The following is a 15,522-nucleotide window of genomic DNA, read 5'->3' on the forward strand; positions in this document are numbered from 1 at the left end:
TTGATTGAAAGAAACAATCAGTTACTTGGAAAGATCTTCATATAATATAACTTCAGTTATAGAAAAATACAGACAACTAGATCTCTAATATCATCTTGCAAGCTATGCATCTTTTAATTTTATTTTATATGGTGAATTATATTTTAGATCTTTAAAAGTAAAGATTATCTCTGTGATTAATTGCACATGTTTATTGCTGATTAATTTGAGTTGTTAAATGCTTATTTTCATTAATCCTCTTTAATGTGTAAGCTTTATAGACGGGTTTTGCTCTCACGACATGAAAATCATGAGGTTTGAACATCAATAGGTAAACCCCTCCTCGGCCTTATACATCATATGTTTGCAGTATAGTTGTTAGGCAAATTAAATGCTAACAGGAAATAATTTAAAGTTTCTATATACTGTTAAGAAACAAAAACTCATTGAGTGAACCGATTCAAGTTTTCTTGGATTAGTTGGTGTCTAAGGCAAGGTTTAAGGGTTGCGTAATGCGCTCTGCAAGGAACGAGGTACTTAATTGATCCTTGATCAACCTCTATTACTATCCTTACCTGGCTAACTACCCGGGTAAAACTTTAATCTTTTCACTTTAGGAGTTTTTGGTTTGGAATAAGAGGACCGGAATTATGAGAAATTTAGATAACTTGCATTTTTTACATGATTAATTACAAGGTTTTATGCAAGAATGCACTTGTAAAATTTAAAGCACGTATGTACAAATATTATTATTATTATTATTTGTATAAGAGGTGGTACTAGAAAATGGCAACATAAATTTGGAAGGTCTCCTTTGTAGACAACCAATTTAAATTTGGAAGGTCTCATTTGTAGGCAACCGATTTAAATTTGGACGGTCTCCTTTGTAGGCAACCAATTTGTAACCTCTTATAATAGAAGAATTTTAAAAATTTTATGCATTTGAATTATGAAGTATGAAATATATTTTAAGCTACAAAAATATTTTTTTAAGATACGAAATCCTATTATGCTCTGCATGTATCTATTATTAATTTCATTCATGTATGTGCATATGCATAACTGCAGAATTTTTAGTTCCACATTAGTTTGAAATGTTCAGATATTAAGGTCAATCTCTTCAGACATAGACTATGATCTTTTATGATCATAGATCATGACCTAATGTCAATTTCAAACAATATGATGGACTAATTACAAAATAAGAACTTGATAAATAAATACAACGCCTGCTAGGCAAAGTTATGATTCTAGACTTTGTAAAGTCTGTGAAAAGAATCTTGATGACCCTTTGACTAAGGGATTATCCAGGAGTGTGGTTCTGGATTCATCGAGGGAGATGGGGTTAAGCCCATAGATGAGGTCACTGACAGCGGCAACCCAACCCTTATTTGGAGACGTAGTCCCAATGTCGGTTCAATGTGGTAGAAACAAGCTGGACTAGTGACACTCGTGTGGAGCATCGACCTAGATATATTTATATATCATTATGTAGCATTTGCTACTACCCCTTCTCTATGATGACGATGCTCTTATGATACAGCTGGCTAGGCTGAGTTTTACTCTTAATAAGTCCAACGCGTGTATTGTGGGGGGTATTAAATAAACAGCTGTAGTACCCTTTGAGGACTTACCTACGTGAGAGGAACCGTGATGGCCGCGGTTAGGGGGGGCTGGGCTAACCCCTAGAAACTCTCATGAGTCGGTTTATTGTGAGCATGGCCTTTAACGCTCAACCCGCTTTGCTCAATAGATGAAGCGTATTGTGTGTGTTTTTATCAATACCTGATTCAAGGGGCCTAATTCAAGGCCTAATCCATTATGTCCCTCAGGTGGCGATGAACTCACTAAGGAAAGGTTCAAAGCCGAAAGCTACCTTTCCCGAATTCACGATACGTAAGGTTGCCCAACCTATATTTGTTTTATGATTCTTGATTTATTTATTGATTTCTGAGTTTTCAGTCAATATTGTCTTTTGGGGGGGACTGTTAGATATTTTGTTAAGAAAAGACAATTTTGCCTTCATGAATAGCAATAAAGTTTTATAATTAAAACATGTTTTAATTAGCAATTAAAAATATGTGTAACGGCCATATAATTATGGGGAACGTTACAAAATTTATGACGAACGTTACGGAATTAATTACGGGTTTTGTAACGTCTTTTCCAACCCTATATATATATCCGTATGTTGAGCTCAAAATGATAAGAAGAAAAATGTGGAAAACTTATCTTGTTTTCTTTTCTCCTCTACATATCATTTTCATCTATACTTTAGTTTTACTTTATGGGCAACTTCTTCATCTGAGCTGAAGCTCTGCACTCTCGCCCGAGTGCAGAGGCCGGGCCGTTTCCGGGGGTTTTTACCGCTAGGGGAGAAGGGATCATCTGCGCCAGGGCGATAGGCGGGTCCTCAATCTTCTAGGGCAGTGTTTACACGACTGCTCCCGTCAGGCCTGTTTCTCTAATTTATATTATCTATCTTTGATGTATTATTTATTTAATTTTCGGGTTTAAATTCATGCTATAATCTTTATTTATTTGATAAATTCCCAACAAAAAATTCACTATATCATGTAGAGCATGTTTAAGATTCAAAATTTACACTGTAAATGGACAATGTTTATGGGATCATTACAAGTTTACAACGCAAACAATATGACTAAGGCTAGAAATTTTACTGTTGGATGAATGGCAATTTAAATATTATGAATCATGCTGTAGCAAGAATATTGTTTACGATACAACGAATGTCAATTTTCAGGTTTTGCCTTTTAAGTTAAAAGTAGTAGATAATGTTCAAAGTTGAGAACGTTATGCGTTCTTGAGGGAAGGTCAAACGACGCTTCAAACAATTGGGTGCTTATCTCAAACCGAGCCAATCTTTTTTGGGGGCTTTTGCAAAATTTACCTTTGTGAAAGTAAAATGGGTCAAACGTCACTCAAATCCCATTCTCAGAAAAGCCGTCAATTTATCCATGTCCGCAAAATACAAATCATAAATAAATGCATGCAGAAGTCTGCAATTATTTGCAAGAGAGCTCCATATTAGATGATAATTGGGAAACAAACAATGACATCCATACATTCACACAATTCTTTCATTATGATGTTATTCCTCTACATATCAACAATAACATGCTACAACAAATTCCAAATAAGAGGATTTTTGAACATGAAATCTACACTACTAAGATTAGATTGGTTCACACATCTGGACTCATATGCTACGAACTCTTCAGTAACTGACCCCTCTTTCAAGAATTTGCTGAAATTATTCTGAACTGAAAAAGATCAGCTATGTGTCATTAACATCTTCACTTGCGTGCTGAACAAAATTTTCAGGGGACATATGAATACCATGGCAAGCACAAACGATCCTTAACTCATTCTGACTGTATTTGTAGCCAACACCCGATATCGTCTTTCCATTTGGCCCAGACCCAGTAGTCGAGACCCATGGGAGATCAGGACATGAGCCTGAACCTCCAAACTTTATATCGGGTCCGATGCCTCGTCTGATAGTAGGTCCTTTTGATATAGATTGGTTTGTTTTCTCCTTGTTCTTATCCTCATTTTGAGAAGAAATCGAAGCGATATCTCTGACATCGCTTGTATTGCTTTCGAGCAAATGGGCTGATCTTTCCTCAATATGAGGTGCTTGATTTGGAACTGCATTGGAAATTTTGTAGAAGGCACTCAATTGCTTGTGTAGACAAAAATAATACAGGGTTTTTTGACGAGTAAGTTCTCAAGCATGTTCAGTGTAGGCTATCATTATACAGTGGAAATTATTATTAGGTTAAATTTCAATACTGTCATGAACTTTGGAGTGTTTTGTGTAAAAATATCATAAATCTTTTTCTATTAGAGAAAGCTACCATGAACTTTTTTCACGGATGTACCATGTCTGACAGCAAATATGACATGTTTTAGACAATTTTGCCCTTATGCTTGAAAAATAATAAGCGTGAGTTTAGATATTTTATCCAACAGGTTAATGTTGTTACAACAATTTGCAATAGTTCATGGTATTTTTGCGCAGTTTTGAAAGTTCATGATGGTTTTCTCGAATAAAAAGAAAAAAAAGAAATATGACAGTTTGGTGGAAATCTACCCTACTAGTTATATCATACTCAATAGGCTTTTAATGTAAGATAAAAGGATCTCGTTCATGTAAGTTCACTGGAATCCTAACCTATATAAATGATTCAATCATGAAGGCAAACTTGCTAATACACAAAGAATCAAGTGAAAATTATGGCCAAAGCTAACACTAGTTGGTTTTAAGCATCCACATCCGAACTACTAATTATTATTAAGATATTGAACCAATTAACGGCTAAAACGGAATAAGGAGTAGATAACGAGGGCATTAACAAAAAGAAAGCAGTTAAATATAACGTAGATTATGAAATCACGATGAATAAAAAAGAATTAGAGAGGTTAGAGAAGTGAAATTCACCACTAGATGACTTCGAGGCTTCAGAATTCTCCGTGTTACTAGATTCTCCATCCCTGCTGAGACTAGTTGCAGCATGCCGAGGCTGAGAATTACCTGCCCATGAAGATCCTGCTTCTAGTGTTGGCCGCTGCACAGGAGAATAGCCAACAGAAACATGCAAGTTGTTTGTATTCTGACCCAGAGGACCCTTGTCATTAAACTTAGAAACATCGGAGCCCCTGAATTTATCTTCCTCATGATAAGCCAACCAAGAGTTTGATCCTTGTGCATCATACTCTACAACATCAGTAGCGCTATCTATATTTTCATGCTTGTTTTGAAGATTTCTCCCCTCAAATGGCATTTTACGTTTGTTTGACTGAGATAAATCGTTCTGCAAATCATCGGCATTATCTGTCACCAGAGTAGAGAATTTCCCAAAATCGACACAGAAATTATCATCTTGTTGATAACCTGGAGCGGACTTATGTTTCCCTTTACGATCTTGGTTCTCTGCGCTACCAGTTAGTTTGTTACTACTTGCTTCATCTGGTTCAGGATCTGAAGAGGTGCCTTTGATTTTAGATTTGCTGGATGATCCCCCAAAAGAGAGGCCCAAACTTAGCTCAAGTCCATAATCATCCTCCATTTTCCTGTAGAGCTCCTCAGTTAATGCAGGTGGGTACTTTCTATAAAACACGAGAAGAATCATCAACATTCAAAGTACTCTTTTATATCTCTCTCTCCTACAAGGGACCTAGGGACCTTGATTTATTCTATAGAATGTGGTGTATGACATTTATTCGTCAAGTATTTGATATAACAAACGGTAGATATAACAAACGGTAGCTATGACTTATGAGTATAAAATAAGAGAATGATTCATTAACAATTAAAGGACAAACAAGAACCTACTACATTAAAAATATGTAGGAGAATGAAAATAAGTAGCCAAATGTGAGCATTAGTAATGAACTGATAAGCACACTTCAATCTTGTCTTACGAGTATGAGACCCATTGAAATGTCAGTTGTCAAAGAGACCCATTGAAATGTCAGTTGTCAAATAATTCATATCACCAACGGAAGTGGCTGTTGGGATTGTGTCTTAATTCTTTGTATAACTACATAAGAATTAGATAGGGTTAGAGATCTATCATGATTAGGAGATTGGGTCTCATCATGATTAGGAGTTTGAATCGCTATCTATATTTTCATGCTTGTTTTGAAGATTTCTCCCCTCAAATGGCATTTTACGTTTGTTTGACTGAGATAAATCGTTCTGCAAATCATCGGCATTATCTGTCACCAGAGTAGAGAATTTCCCAAAATCGACACAGAAATTATCATCTTGTTGATAACCTGGAGCGGACTTATGTTTCCCTTTACGATCTTGGTTCTCTGCGCTACCAGTTAGTTTGTTACTACTTGCTTCATCTGGTTCAGGATCTGAAGAGGTGCCTTTGATTTTAGATTTGCTGGATGATCCCCCAAAAGAGAGGCCCAAACTTAGCTCAAGTCCATAATCATCCTCCATTTTCCTGTAGAGCTCCTCAGTTAATGCAGGTGGGTACTTTCTATAAAACACGAGAAGAATCATCAACATTCAAAGTACTCTTTTATATCTCTCTCTCCTACAAGGGACCTAGGGACCTTGATTTATTCTATAGAATGTGGTGTATGACATTTATTCGTCAAGTATTTGATATAACAAACGGTAGATATAACAAACGGTAGCTATGACTTATGAGTATAAAATAAGAGAATGATTCATTAACAATTAAAGGACAAACAAGAACCTACTACATTAAAAATATGTAGGAGAATGAAAATAAGTAGCCAAATGTGAGCATTAGTAATGAACTGATAAGCACACTTCAATCTTGTCTTACGAGTATGAGACCCATTGAAATGTCAGTTGTCAAAGAGACCCATTGAAATGTCAGTTGTCAAATAATTCATATCACCAACGGAAGTGGCTGTTGGGATTGTGTCTTAATTCTTTGTATAACTACATAAGAATTAGATAGGGTTAGAGATCTATCATGATTAGGAGATTGGGTCTCATCATGATTAGGAGTTTGAATCCAATTCTAATTAGAAAATTAGAGTAGAGATAGAGTTTTGGTTTCTCTATATATATATTCTTCTATTGTTGGAGGAAAAACCAAGCAGATGAGAGAGAACCAACATTCTTGTAATCTAGGGTTAGCAGATGACGTAACATGATTCAAGAATATTGTGCGGGAAGCGAGGGTTTCGTAGTCTTTGCCCGTGCAAAAGATTGCATCATTGAAAGAGGGTTTCGTAGTCTTTGTCTGTTCAAAAGATTATAAGGAGAGAGCTTTGGAGATAACATGAGAGTTGATAATGTATGTGAGGTTGAGAGATTGAGAGACGAGAGTTGAGTGGTTTCTCTTGTAGTTCTCCCTAATGCATTGTGAATTTCTCGTAGTGTTTCCCTGTGGATATAGGTCGAAATTGGTCGACCGAACCACATAAATCTCGGTGTTCTTTCTTCTTGATCGTGGTTAGTTTATATCATATTGATTGTGGATTGGCTTCCAAATTGCGCAAATCGTAGTAAGCGGGGAGACTAAAATTCTCCAATAGTGGCACCATAACCAAGTAATGAATATAAATTAACGATCCAATAGTTCAGCCGCGTATTTTCTTGGACCGCATAATTAGCCTTAGTGAGACGTTTTTCTTCTTCCTCTACATCGAGCCGCCGAGGGTGTTTTGTCGAAAACTTCGTGCTCCCCTAGGCGGCCTCGACACTAGATTCAACATTGACACACTGTCCCATCATTCACACCATCCGCCCATAGAAAACCTAGCCGTACTGTTCATCCAAGGGTTACTGTTCATCATGGTACTGTTCATCAAGGTGTTGTTTGACACGCGTTGCTGTTCATCCAGACCAGGCTTTCCTGGAAATCAAGGGGCTGTTCGTTTGGCAAAAAAAACCTGGAAATCAAAAAATAGGAAACCTATTTCCTATTATAATGGTTTTGAAGTTGTTTGGTTGGCTTAAAAAAGAAGGAAATTATAGAATAGGAGATGAGATGAGATGAGTTGTCACCTTATTATTGGATGATGTGAGTGATTTTTTAAAAAAACTTGTTTTGAGGTTGTTTGGTTGGTTAAAAAAATAAGGAAATGAATTGGAGGTATATTATTGGATGATGTTTTGAGGTTGTTTGTGTTTGGTTCGTTTTTAAAAATAAGAAAATAGATGAGATGAGATGAGTTGGAGGTCTATTATTGGATGATGTGACACGTACTTAAAGAAATTGATTTCTTGTTTTTTTTTTGAGGAAATGGATGGAAAGGAATGTTTAATGAGATGAGATGAGTTGTCACAATATTATTGGATGATGTGTGTGATTTTTAAAAATGAGATAAAATGAGATGTGATGAGTTGGATGATGTGACACATTTCTTGTGTTTGGTTTATTTTTAAAGGTAAGAAAGGAGATGAAATGAGATGAGTTGGAAGATAAAAATAATATTTTATTAGATGTTGTGGGTGAGTTTAGGGATGGAAATGGGTAAAAATATTACTCGTCGTTGTCTATCAGCTTCAACCAGGTCGGACCCCCTGCTGGTCGTCGTCCTTGCTCCTTGACCCTCGTTGTCATCGCAAACCCTCGTGATTTCATCTGCACTCGTGATCGCCAGGCCGCCGCCCTCTCCGACCAGGTTGGAGTTTCTCGTTGTCAACCCCACCCTACCCTTGTCATCGTCGTCACGGCGCTAGCCACCATTGTCAAGCCCTGCTCAACGTCACCCCCCTTCTTGACGTTGACCTCTCTCCATTGCCAGCGTCGCCTCATCGAGATCCGATCTCGTCGTCAATCAAGGTTGTTGCATCGTTGAGATCTAATCTCGCTGATCGTGCCCTCGTTCGATCTCGCTACCTCGAGATATTGTTCGCCGCTGCTTTCGCCATCCGCTGACCCCACCTCTTTGAAAATTCACACACTCCACCTGTTTGACAGATTTCCCAACTAGATTTGTTGTCTAGACCTCGTCGATCCCTGCCCACATCTCGTCTAATCAGCGTTGCTTCCGCAATTAGCCCTCATCGAGATCCAATCTCGACAACCACAAGTCCGATTAGAACCCTCGTCATTTGCGCTGCCCGTGAGCCGGCTACCAGTCCTTGTCGAGATCCGATCTCGACAACTTCCTGTCAACTAGCGCTCTTGAGATCCGCTACTCGAGATCTCTCCTCTAGCGACCACCATGTGTGACCATCGATCACCGCTGCAACAACATGATAGCGCCGCCCGGAATTCCAGCCATTGATGTGCTCCAATTCAATCACCTTTTGATTAGCCATGCCAACAACCATCTATGCAAATTTGGTTTATCTTATCCAAACTCTCGGTTTTCTTGAGATCTTATCCAAACTCTTCTCTTGCTTTTGTATATAAACAACTCAATGCAATGAATAATGTAGTCCCTTTTTCTTCCTAAAAGCTCAATTCTTATCAAATAGATAGTTAAAAGTCTTTTAGATAAGATCAACACAAGGTTTGTCAACAGCAGCTCTTTGAACCATCAAAAGAAATTTGTGGCTGAAAACTAATATAGTCAAATTATTTCTTTTTCCTGTTCTACCAAAAAAAAAATAGTCAAATATTTCTTTATAAGTGCACTGCCAAGATTGAGACTTTGGTCTATGCAGTCTCTCTCACAAATAGAATTAAAAAAAAAAATCAAATAGCCAACCGATGAATTGTGAAAAATAGGGGCCAAGTTAACCATGCCAACTTCCAAGACTATTTCAGGGCAGACGGGTAGGGTATCTACTGCTTTCAGTTTCAAACCAGTTATTAATACTGAAACCTAGGACTCATCGAGAAATAAATGTAATATACTTCTCATGAATGAATAAACAAAAGTACAGCAGCTACGTTGTCTAGCTTATTTAAACTTTAATAAATATGTAACTAAGAAGCATCTGTTGCACAGAAAAGTAAGAAACATCAACTAAAAGCACACGCGCATACACCAAATGAAGCTAAAATTATAAACAGCCACTCTATAAATTTGCGCATTGAATCTAATTATGAGCAATAAATTTCTATGAGTAGCAAAACAAATATATTTGGGTTTTCCTGAACTGGGAATAATTGAAATCTCTTCTCACTAGTTCTACACATGATCTCTTTTCCTACCCATCAAGCCAAACGCAAGATTTTCTTTTAAAAAAGAGAAGAGATGAACAAAAGTTTCCAAACCCATATCAAAATCCTATAAAGTTAAGCAGGGAAAAGGAAACCCATATGGAGAAAATCAGATTTTGAGAAAGAAAATTATGAAATTTTTTTATCCAGATTAATACCTGTATATATTCCACCTCAGATACCCACGTAGCAAATCCACATATTTTGCTGTTTCTCCGAAAAATAGTCGCAGAGATGTTTGAATGAACACACAGGCCACGGCTGCGTGTGAGATGAAGATGGAGAGAGGAGCGACCTCAGATGAATTAAAAAGGGAGCTGCTCCAAAGGATATATTATTATTTATTCAGGCTAATTGTACAGACACCCTGTATTAATTTGGATTCATTACAAATAGACCCCTTAATTTCGCACTGAGGCATGAACTTTCGGGAACTTTTATATTGGGTTAATTGCAAATATATCCCCTTAGTATCGTTGATTAAAATTTACTATATCTGTTTTATTGTCGTGAGAGATCCCAATGGGGGTTATTGGTTGGGACAAATTGGAGCTAAGTGGGATAATTGTTCTAATAGAATAATTTTATCCCTTTAGGATATTGAATGATGAAAATTAAGACAATTTAGGATAATCAGACAATTTGAAACATTGATTTGACTATTCATGTGGAATAATCGATAATATGGCACCTTATTAAAGTATAATATTTATCCATCAATTAAGTCTAAATTAATTTACCTAAATAGTTAGCATATTATTTGGTATGTTATTATAATATAATACATTATTTTACTTTATACTAAACTATAATATATTATATAATAATTACTAATTAATTATAACTATATTTAATGTTATTAATTAATTTAGTTTAATATATTATAATAATATGATATATTATATAATAATTGATATAATATACAAACAATATATTCAATATAATATTTCAATAATATAATATTTAAGTAAATATTATAATATTTTGTTTAATTTAATATAATATTATTTAAAATATTATATTATTATTAAAAATTAATATTTTATTTTATTTTATGATAATTACTATAATTTAAATAGAATAATTGATGACATGGCTCCTTATTAAAATATAATATTTATAATAACTATATTATAATACAATATTTTATATCATAAAATACTATAATAATATTTTTATTCTAACTAATAAAATATATACTAAATAATATAAAATAATATTATAATAATATAATACTAATATTATAATATATGAAATATTATTAGTCAATATCTAATAATGATATATAATAATTTTATATTAGATAATATTATATAATATTTTATTATCTTACGTTATAAAAGAATTTTATAATATAATATAACTAAAATATATTATATATTATAATACAATTATTATATATTAGATATTTAGTAAATTAGTGCTTCAAAATTATCCTACTTTCCTCATAATTGTCCCAAAGTTAAGAATGTGGTAATCTTCTGATACATGTGTATATTCTCTACCTCGGGAGCTTAGCGATCCTCATGGAAGCTTGAGGATAGATGATTCTCATGATAGCTTGAGAATAGAAGCGTGAGCTAGTACAACTGGCGAAACACAGATTGGAAAACACAGAAAAGACCTCTTATCGGTCGATTGATGACTTGTGTCGGTCGACCGATGATAATCCTGGAGTTCGGGATGAGTTTCTGCTCAGTCGACTGATAAGAGGATCGGTCGATCGATAAGAACCCTGAGTTGTGGAAGACTTCGTGCTTGGTCGACTACTATGAGGAACAATCGATTGTTAAAGTTGTGCACGTTCGCGATCAGTCGACCGACAGGATAGATTGGCCGACTGATAACTAGGACGGTTGACAGTTGGTTTTCCTAATCTGTTTTGATTTAGGGTTTGATATAAATAGGAGGCGTTTGAGAGGTGTTTTCCAGGAGGGAGAGAATAGATAGATTGTTCTTTATTCTAGAGAGAATGTGAGTAAAGAGAGATTTGTAATCTATTGTTCTTCATAATCTAGAGAATGTATTTTTCCTTCGTCATATTGAATTGTTCTGGAGTTTTGCTATTTTTCTTCACGAAGACATCTTTGATAATTCCGCAATCAAAGGTGCTCGTACGACGACTTGTATCATTTTCGGAGGTTGTGACAAAAAGTTTGTAGAAGTGAGATAATTTTAAAAAATGTGGGGTTAATTGTCCAAATCTCATTGTCCCAATGAATAATACTTTAAAGTGAAGTCCCAATCCTATTGTCCTAATGAATACCAGCATAAAGTAAAGTCCAAAAAATTATCTCACTTACCCTAAAATTACCCCAACCAATAACACCAACCAATAACCCCCAAGTGAAACTACTTTTACCCTTTTACTCTTAGGAGTCTCGTTGTCACAAACATTTTTAATCTTTCTCTGAGGGTAAAAAATCAACAAAATTTCACTAGAGGGGGCACGACTATGTTCAGTCCAAGTTCAGTGTTGGTTCATAAATATCAAAATTAAAAGGTAACAAATAACACTGTGATTATACAGGAGTTTTATGTCCGTGTAACCCTCTTGTTTTAGTGTTCAGGGTTATTTGCAGTTTGATGCTTTAAACTTCCCTCTGACTTTGATATATTTAAAGTTTTTATGTGACATTTGTTGGGGAATTTAGTTTCCCCGCCTACTGCTCTCTGACTTTGATATTTTTAAAGTTTTTATGTGACATTTGTTGGGGAATTTAGCTTCCCCGCCTACTGCGATCTGCGCAACTCAAAAACCAATCACAATCAACAAGATATAAAATAACCACAATCAAAAAGAAAGAACACTAAGATTTACGTGGTTCGGTCGACCAACTTCGACCTACGTTCACGGGACAACAATACGAGAAATCCACTATGTATCAGGGAGAACTACAAGAGGAATCACTCAACTCTCGTCTCTCAATCTCTCAACCTCACATACATAATTAACTCTCATATTTTCTCCAAAGCCCTCTCGTTACAATCTTTGAACGGACAAAGATTGTGAAACCCTCTCCAAATGATGTAATCTTTTGTACAGACAAAGACTACGAAACTCTCGCCTCTCGCATAATATTCTTGAATCAGGCTACGCCCTCTGCTAACCTTAGATTATAAGAATATTGGTTCTCTCTCATCTGCTTGGTTTTTCCTTCGACAATAGAAGAATATATATAGGAAAACCAAAACCTTATTTCTAGCATAACTTCCTAATTAGAATAGGATTCAAAGTCCTAATCACGATGAGACTCAATCTCCTAATCATGATAGATATCTAACCATATCTAATTCTCATTAAGTTATACAAAGAATTAAAGACACAATACTAATAATCTCCATCTTAGATTTGATTCGCAAACTCCCTTGAAGATATATCTGAAGAGATAAGCTCAGGATTCAGATTGTCAGGGTGGCGGTCGACCGGCCCGGTCGACCGCATTCGTGCACAAGGCTTCCTGTGCGTCTGGAAGGAAATCGGTCGACCGGTGCGGTCGACCGACGGTTTTCTGGAGTTTGGGTTTTCTACTGAGAGCTGGTCGGTCGACCGGGCCGGTCGACCGGAATTGATCGCGGTCGACCGGTCCGGTCGACCGACGAGGTTTTTGACCCGTTTCGTTTTGGATTTGTATAAATACCCTTTGGGTGTTTTTTAGGGTTAAGAGCAAGGACGAATTTGAGCAGATTGAGAGAGTTTTCTTTGGGCTTCTATTCTAGGAGCAATTGGAGAGATTGAGAGTTGATTGTTGAGGGTTTATGAGAGATTTGTAACCCTAGTTTGTTCCTCTTGATTTCTAATAGTGAAAACTCCCCCCTCCTTGCCCCGTGGACGTAGGCATCTTGCCGAACCACGTAAAACTGGTGTTTGGTTGTTTGTGCTGTTGATTTTGGTTGGTTGTTTATCTTTCTTGGCGATTGTTTTGGTTTCTCGAGGCACAACAATTGGTATCAGAGCTCCGGGCTACGCTTGGGCTATTTTGGAGGAGTAGATCGCTTTGGAAGTTCATCTAGGGCTTCGTTTGGTGATAAAGGTGGGATCTTTTCAGTAAAAATCTGTCTTTTTTCAATTTGGATCTATTTCTCGTTTGTTTCCGCATTGGTTTGGTGGTGCTTTGAGATATATGGCTGAAAAAGATAAAAGTGGGGAGGGTTCTTCTGGTGTGAAGGCCGTCCAAAGTTTGAATATACATTCTATGAAAATAGATGTGGAAAAGTTCAACGGCACAAATAATTTTGGACTTTGGCGATGCGAAGTCATGGATGCGCTAAATGCGCAAAATTTGGAAGATACATTGGAGTTGGACGGAAAACCGGCCGACGTTGATGAAAAGGTTTGGAATAAGATGAATAGAACGGCGTGTGGTGTGATTAGGTCTTGCCTTACCCAAGACCTTAAATATGATGTGATGAATGAAACTTCGGCAAAGAAGATTTGGGAGGTCCTAGAGGGCAAATATTTGACGAAGAGCATCGAAAATCGTTTGCATTTGAAGAGGAGGCTTTATCGCTTCCAATTGAAGAAGGGGACATCCATTAGTGATCACATGAACCACTACACGAAGCTACTTGCAGATTTGGCGAATGTAGATGTCAAGGTTGAAGACGAGGACAAGGCATTGTTGTTATTGAGTTCCTTGCCCGACGAGGAATATGAGACCTTCGTCCTCACTCTTATTAATGGAAAGGCATCACTTTCATATAGTGAGGTCACCGCAGCCCTTGTGAATTATCAACTTCGAAAGAAGGACAAGGAGACTTCCATCGAGCCGGTTGCTGGTGCATTGGTTGCAAGAGCTAGAAGTCCAAACCATGGAAGAAGGTCGCAGTCTAGAGTGGGGCATCCTGCAGTTGGTAGGAATCAGTGTGCCTTTTGTAGAGAGGATGGACATTGGAAAGCCGAATGCCCAAAATTGCAAGCTGTGAAGAATAAAGGGAAAACTATTCAAGCTTCAGAGGTGAATATTGCCAAGGCTAGTGGCGATGTTTCAGATTCAGATTCAGATTCTTCGGGCTATTCGTGCCCAGCTCTTCCGTCAGTTGATGTTGCCGACTCCACCGAGTGGATGTTGGATTCTGGTGCTACTTACCACATATGCCCTAGAAGGGATTGGTTCTCCAGCTTTCAGGAGTTGGAAAGAGGGGATGCTGTTCTCATGGGTAATGATCACAGATGCCCTATTGGTGGTATTGGTACCGTTCGGATTCGGATGAGTGACGGGATGATCCGGGAGTTGGCTGATGTGAGGTTCGTTCCTCAACTGAGGAAGAACATCATTTCACTTGGGGTATTGGAGGCATCAGGCTATAGGGTGATCTTGGCGGATTCTCGCTTGAAGGTCACATCGGGGTCCATAATTGTGATGAAGGGAGTCAGGCGGAGTAACTTGTATTATCTACTTGGGAGCACGGTAGTTGATAGGGCGCTGACTACTTCTATGGCTAGACTGTGGCATTGTTTGGTGCTGGGATATATTGTTGGTTATACCGTGCACAGATTGTTGAGGAGTGCTATGACCTGCAGATTGAAGTCCTGTGAGCACATTGGTATGAGCAAGAAGACCGAGGTGGAGTTCAGCACTTCTATCCATCGATCGAGAGGTCTTATTGGAGGTGTTCAGTCAGGCATTTGGGGGCTTTCCGAGGAGGCATCATCGGGAGGTAATCGTTATTTTGTTTCCTATGTTGGGGATTGTACTAGGCATATTTGGGTTGCAACCAAGTCCCGTTGGTATAAAGACCTAGTAGTCCGCAACAGTTGGAGGAGGTGTATGGGCAGAAAGGTTACCAGTCGTACTTATTCTAGTAGGAGTCCTTTCTTGCATTGGTGCCGAGCTCACGGCAGTTGGAGACACTTCAGAGGGAAGGAGACAGTGGGGCGACGTGATGAGATGGCGGATTT

The 15,522-nt window shown here is 37.3% G+C and overlaps 1 protein-coding gene across 1 annotated transcript; it reads right to left on the bottom strand.

Moving 5' to 3' along the window:
• Positions 3,027 to 9,897, bottom strand: LOC109848518 (ninja-family protein Os05g0558800-like). The gene is made up of 4 exons (XM_020418047.1): positions 9,779 to 9,897; positions 5,654 to 5,999; positions 4,445 to 4,766; positions 3,027 to 3,651 (listed from the first exon to the last, which is right to left on the bottom strand). Exons 2-4 carry the CDS (start codon positions 5,957 to 5,959, stop codon positions 3,278 to 3,280), a joined length of 1,002 nt encoding a protein of 333 aa, XP_020273636.1. The 5' UTR covers positions 5,960 to 5,999; positions 9,779 to 9,897; the 3' UTR covers positions 3,027 to 3,277.

The sequence above is a fragment of the Asparagus officinalis genome, chromosome 1 (genome assembly GCF_001876935.1).
Source record: "Asparagus officinalis chromosome 1, Aspof.V1, whole genome shotgun sequence".
NCBI lineage: Eukaryota > Viridiplantae > Streptophyta > Magnoliopsida > Asparagales > Asparagaceae > Asparagus > Asparagus officinalis.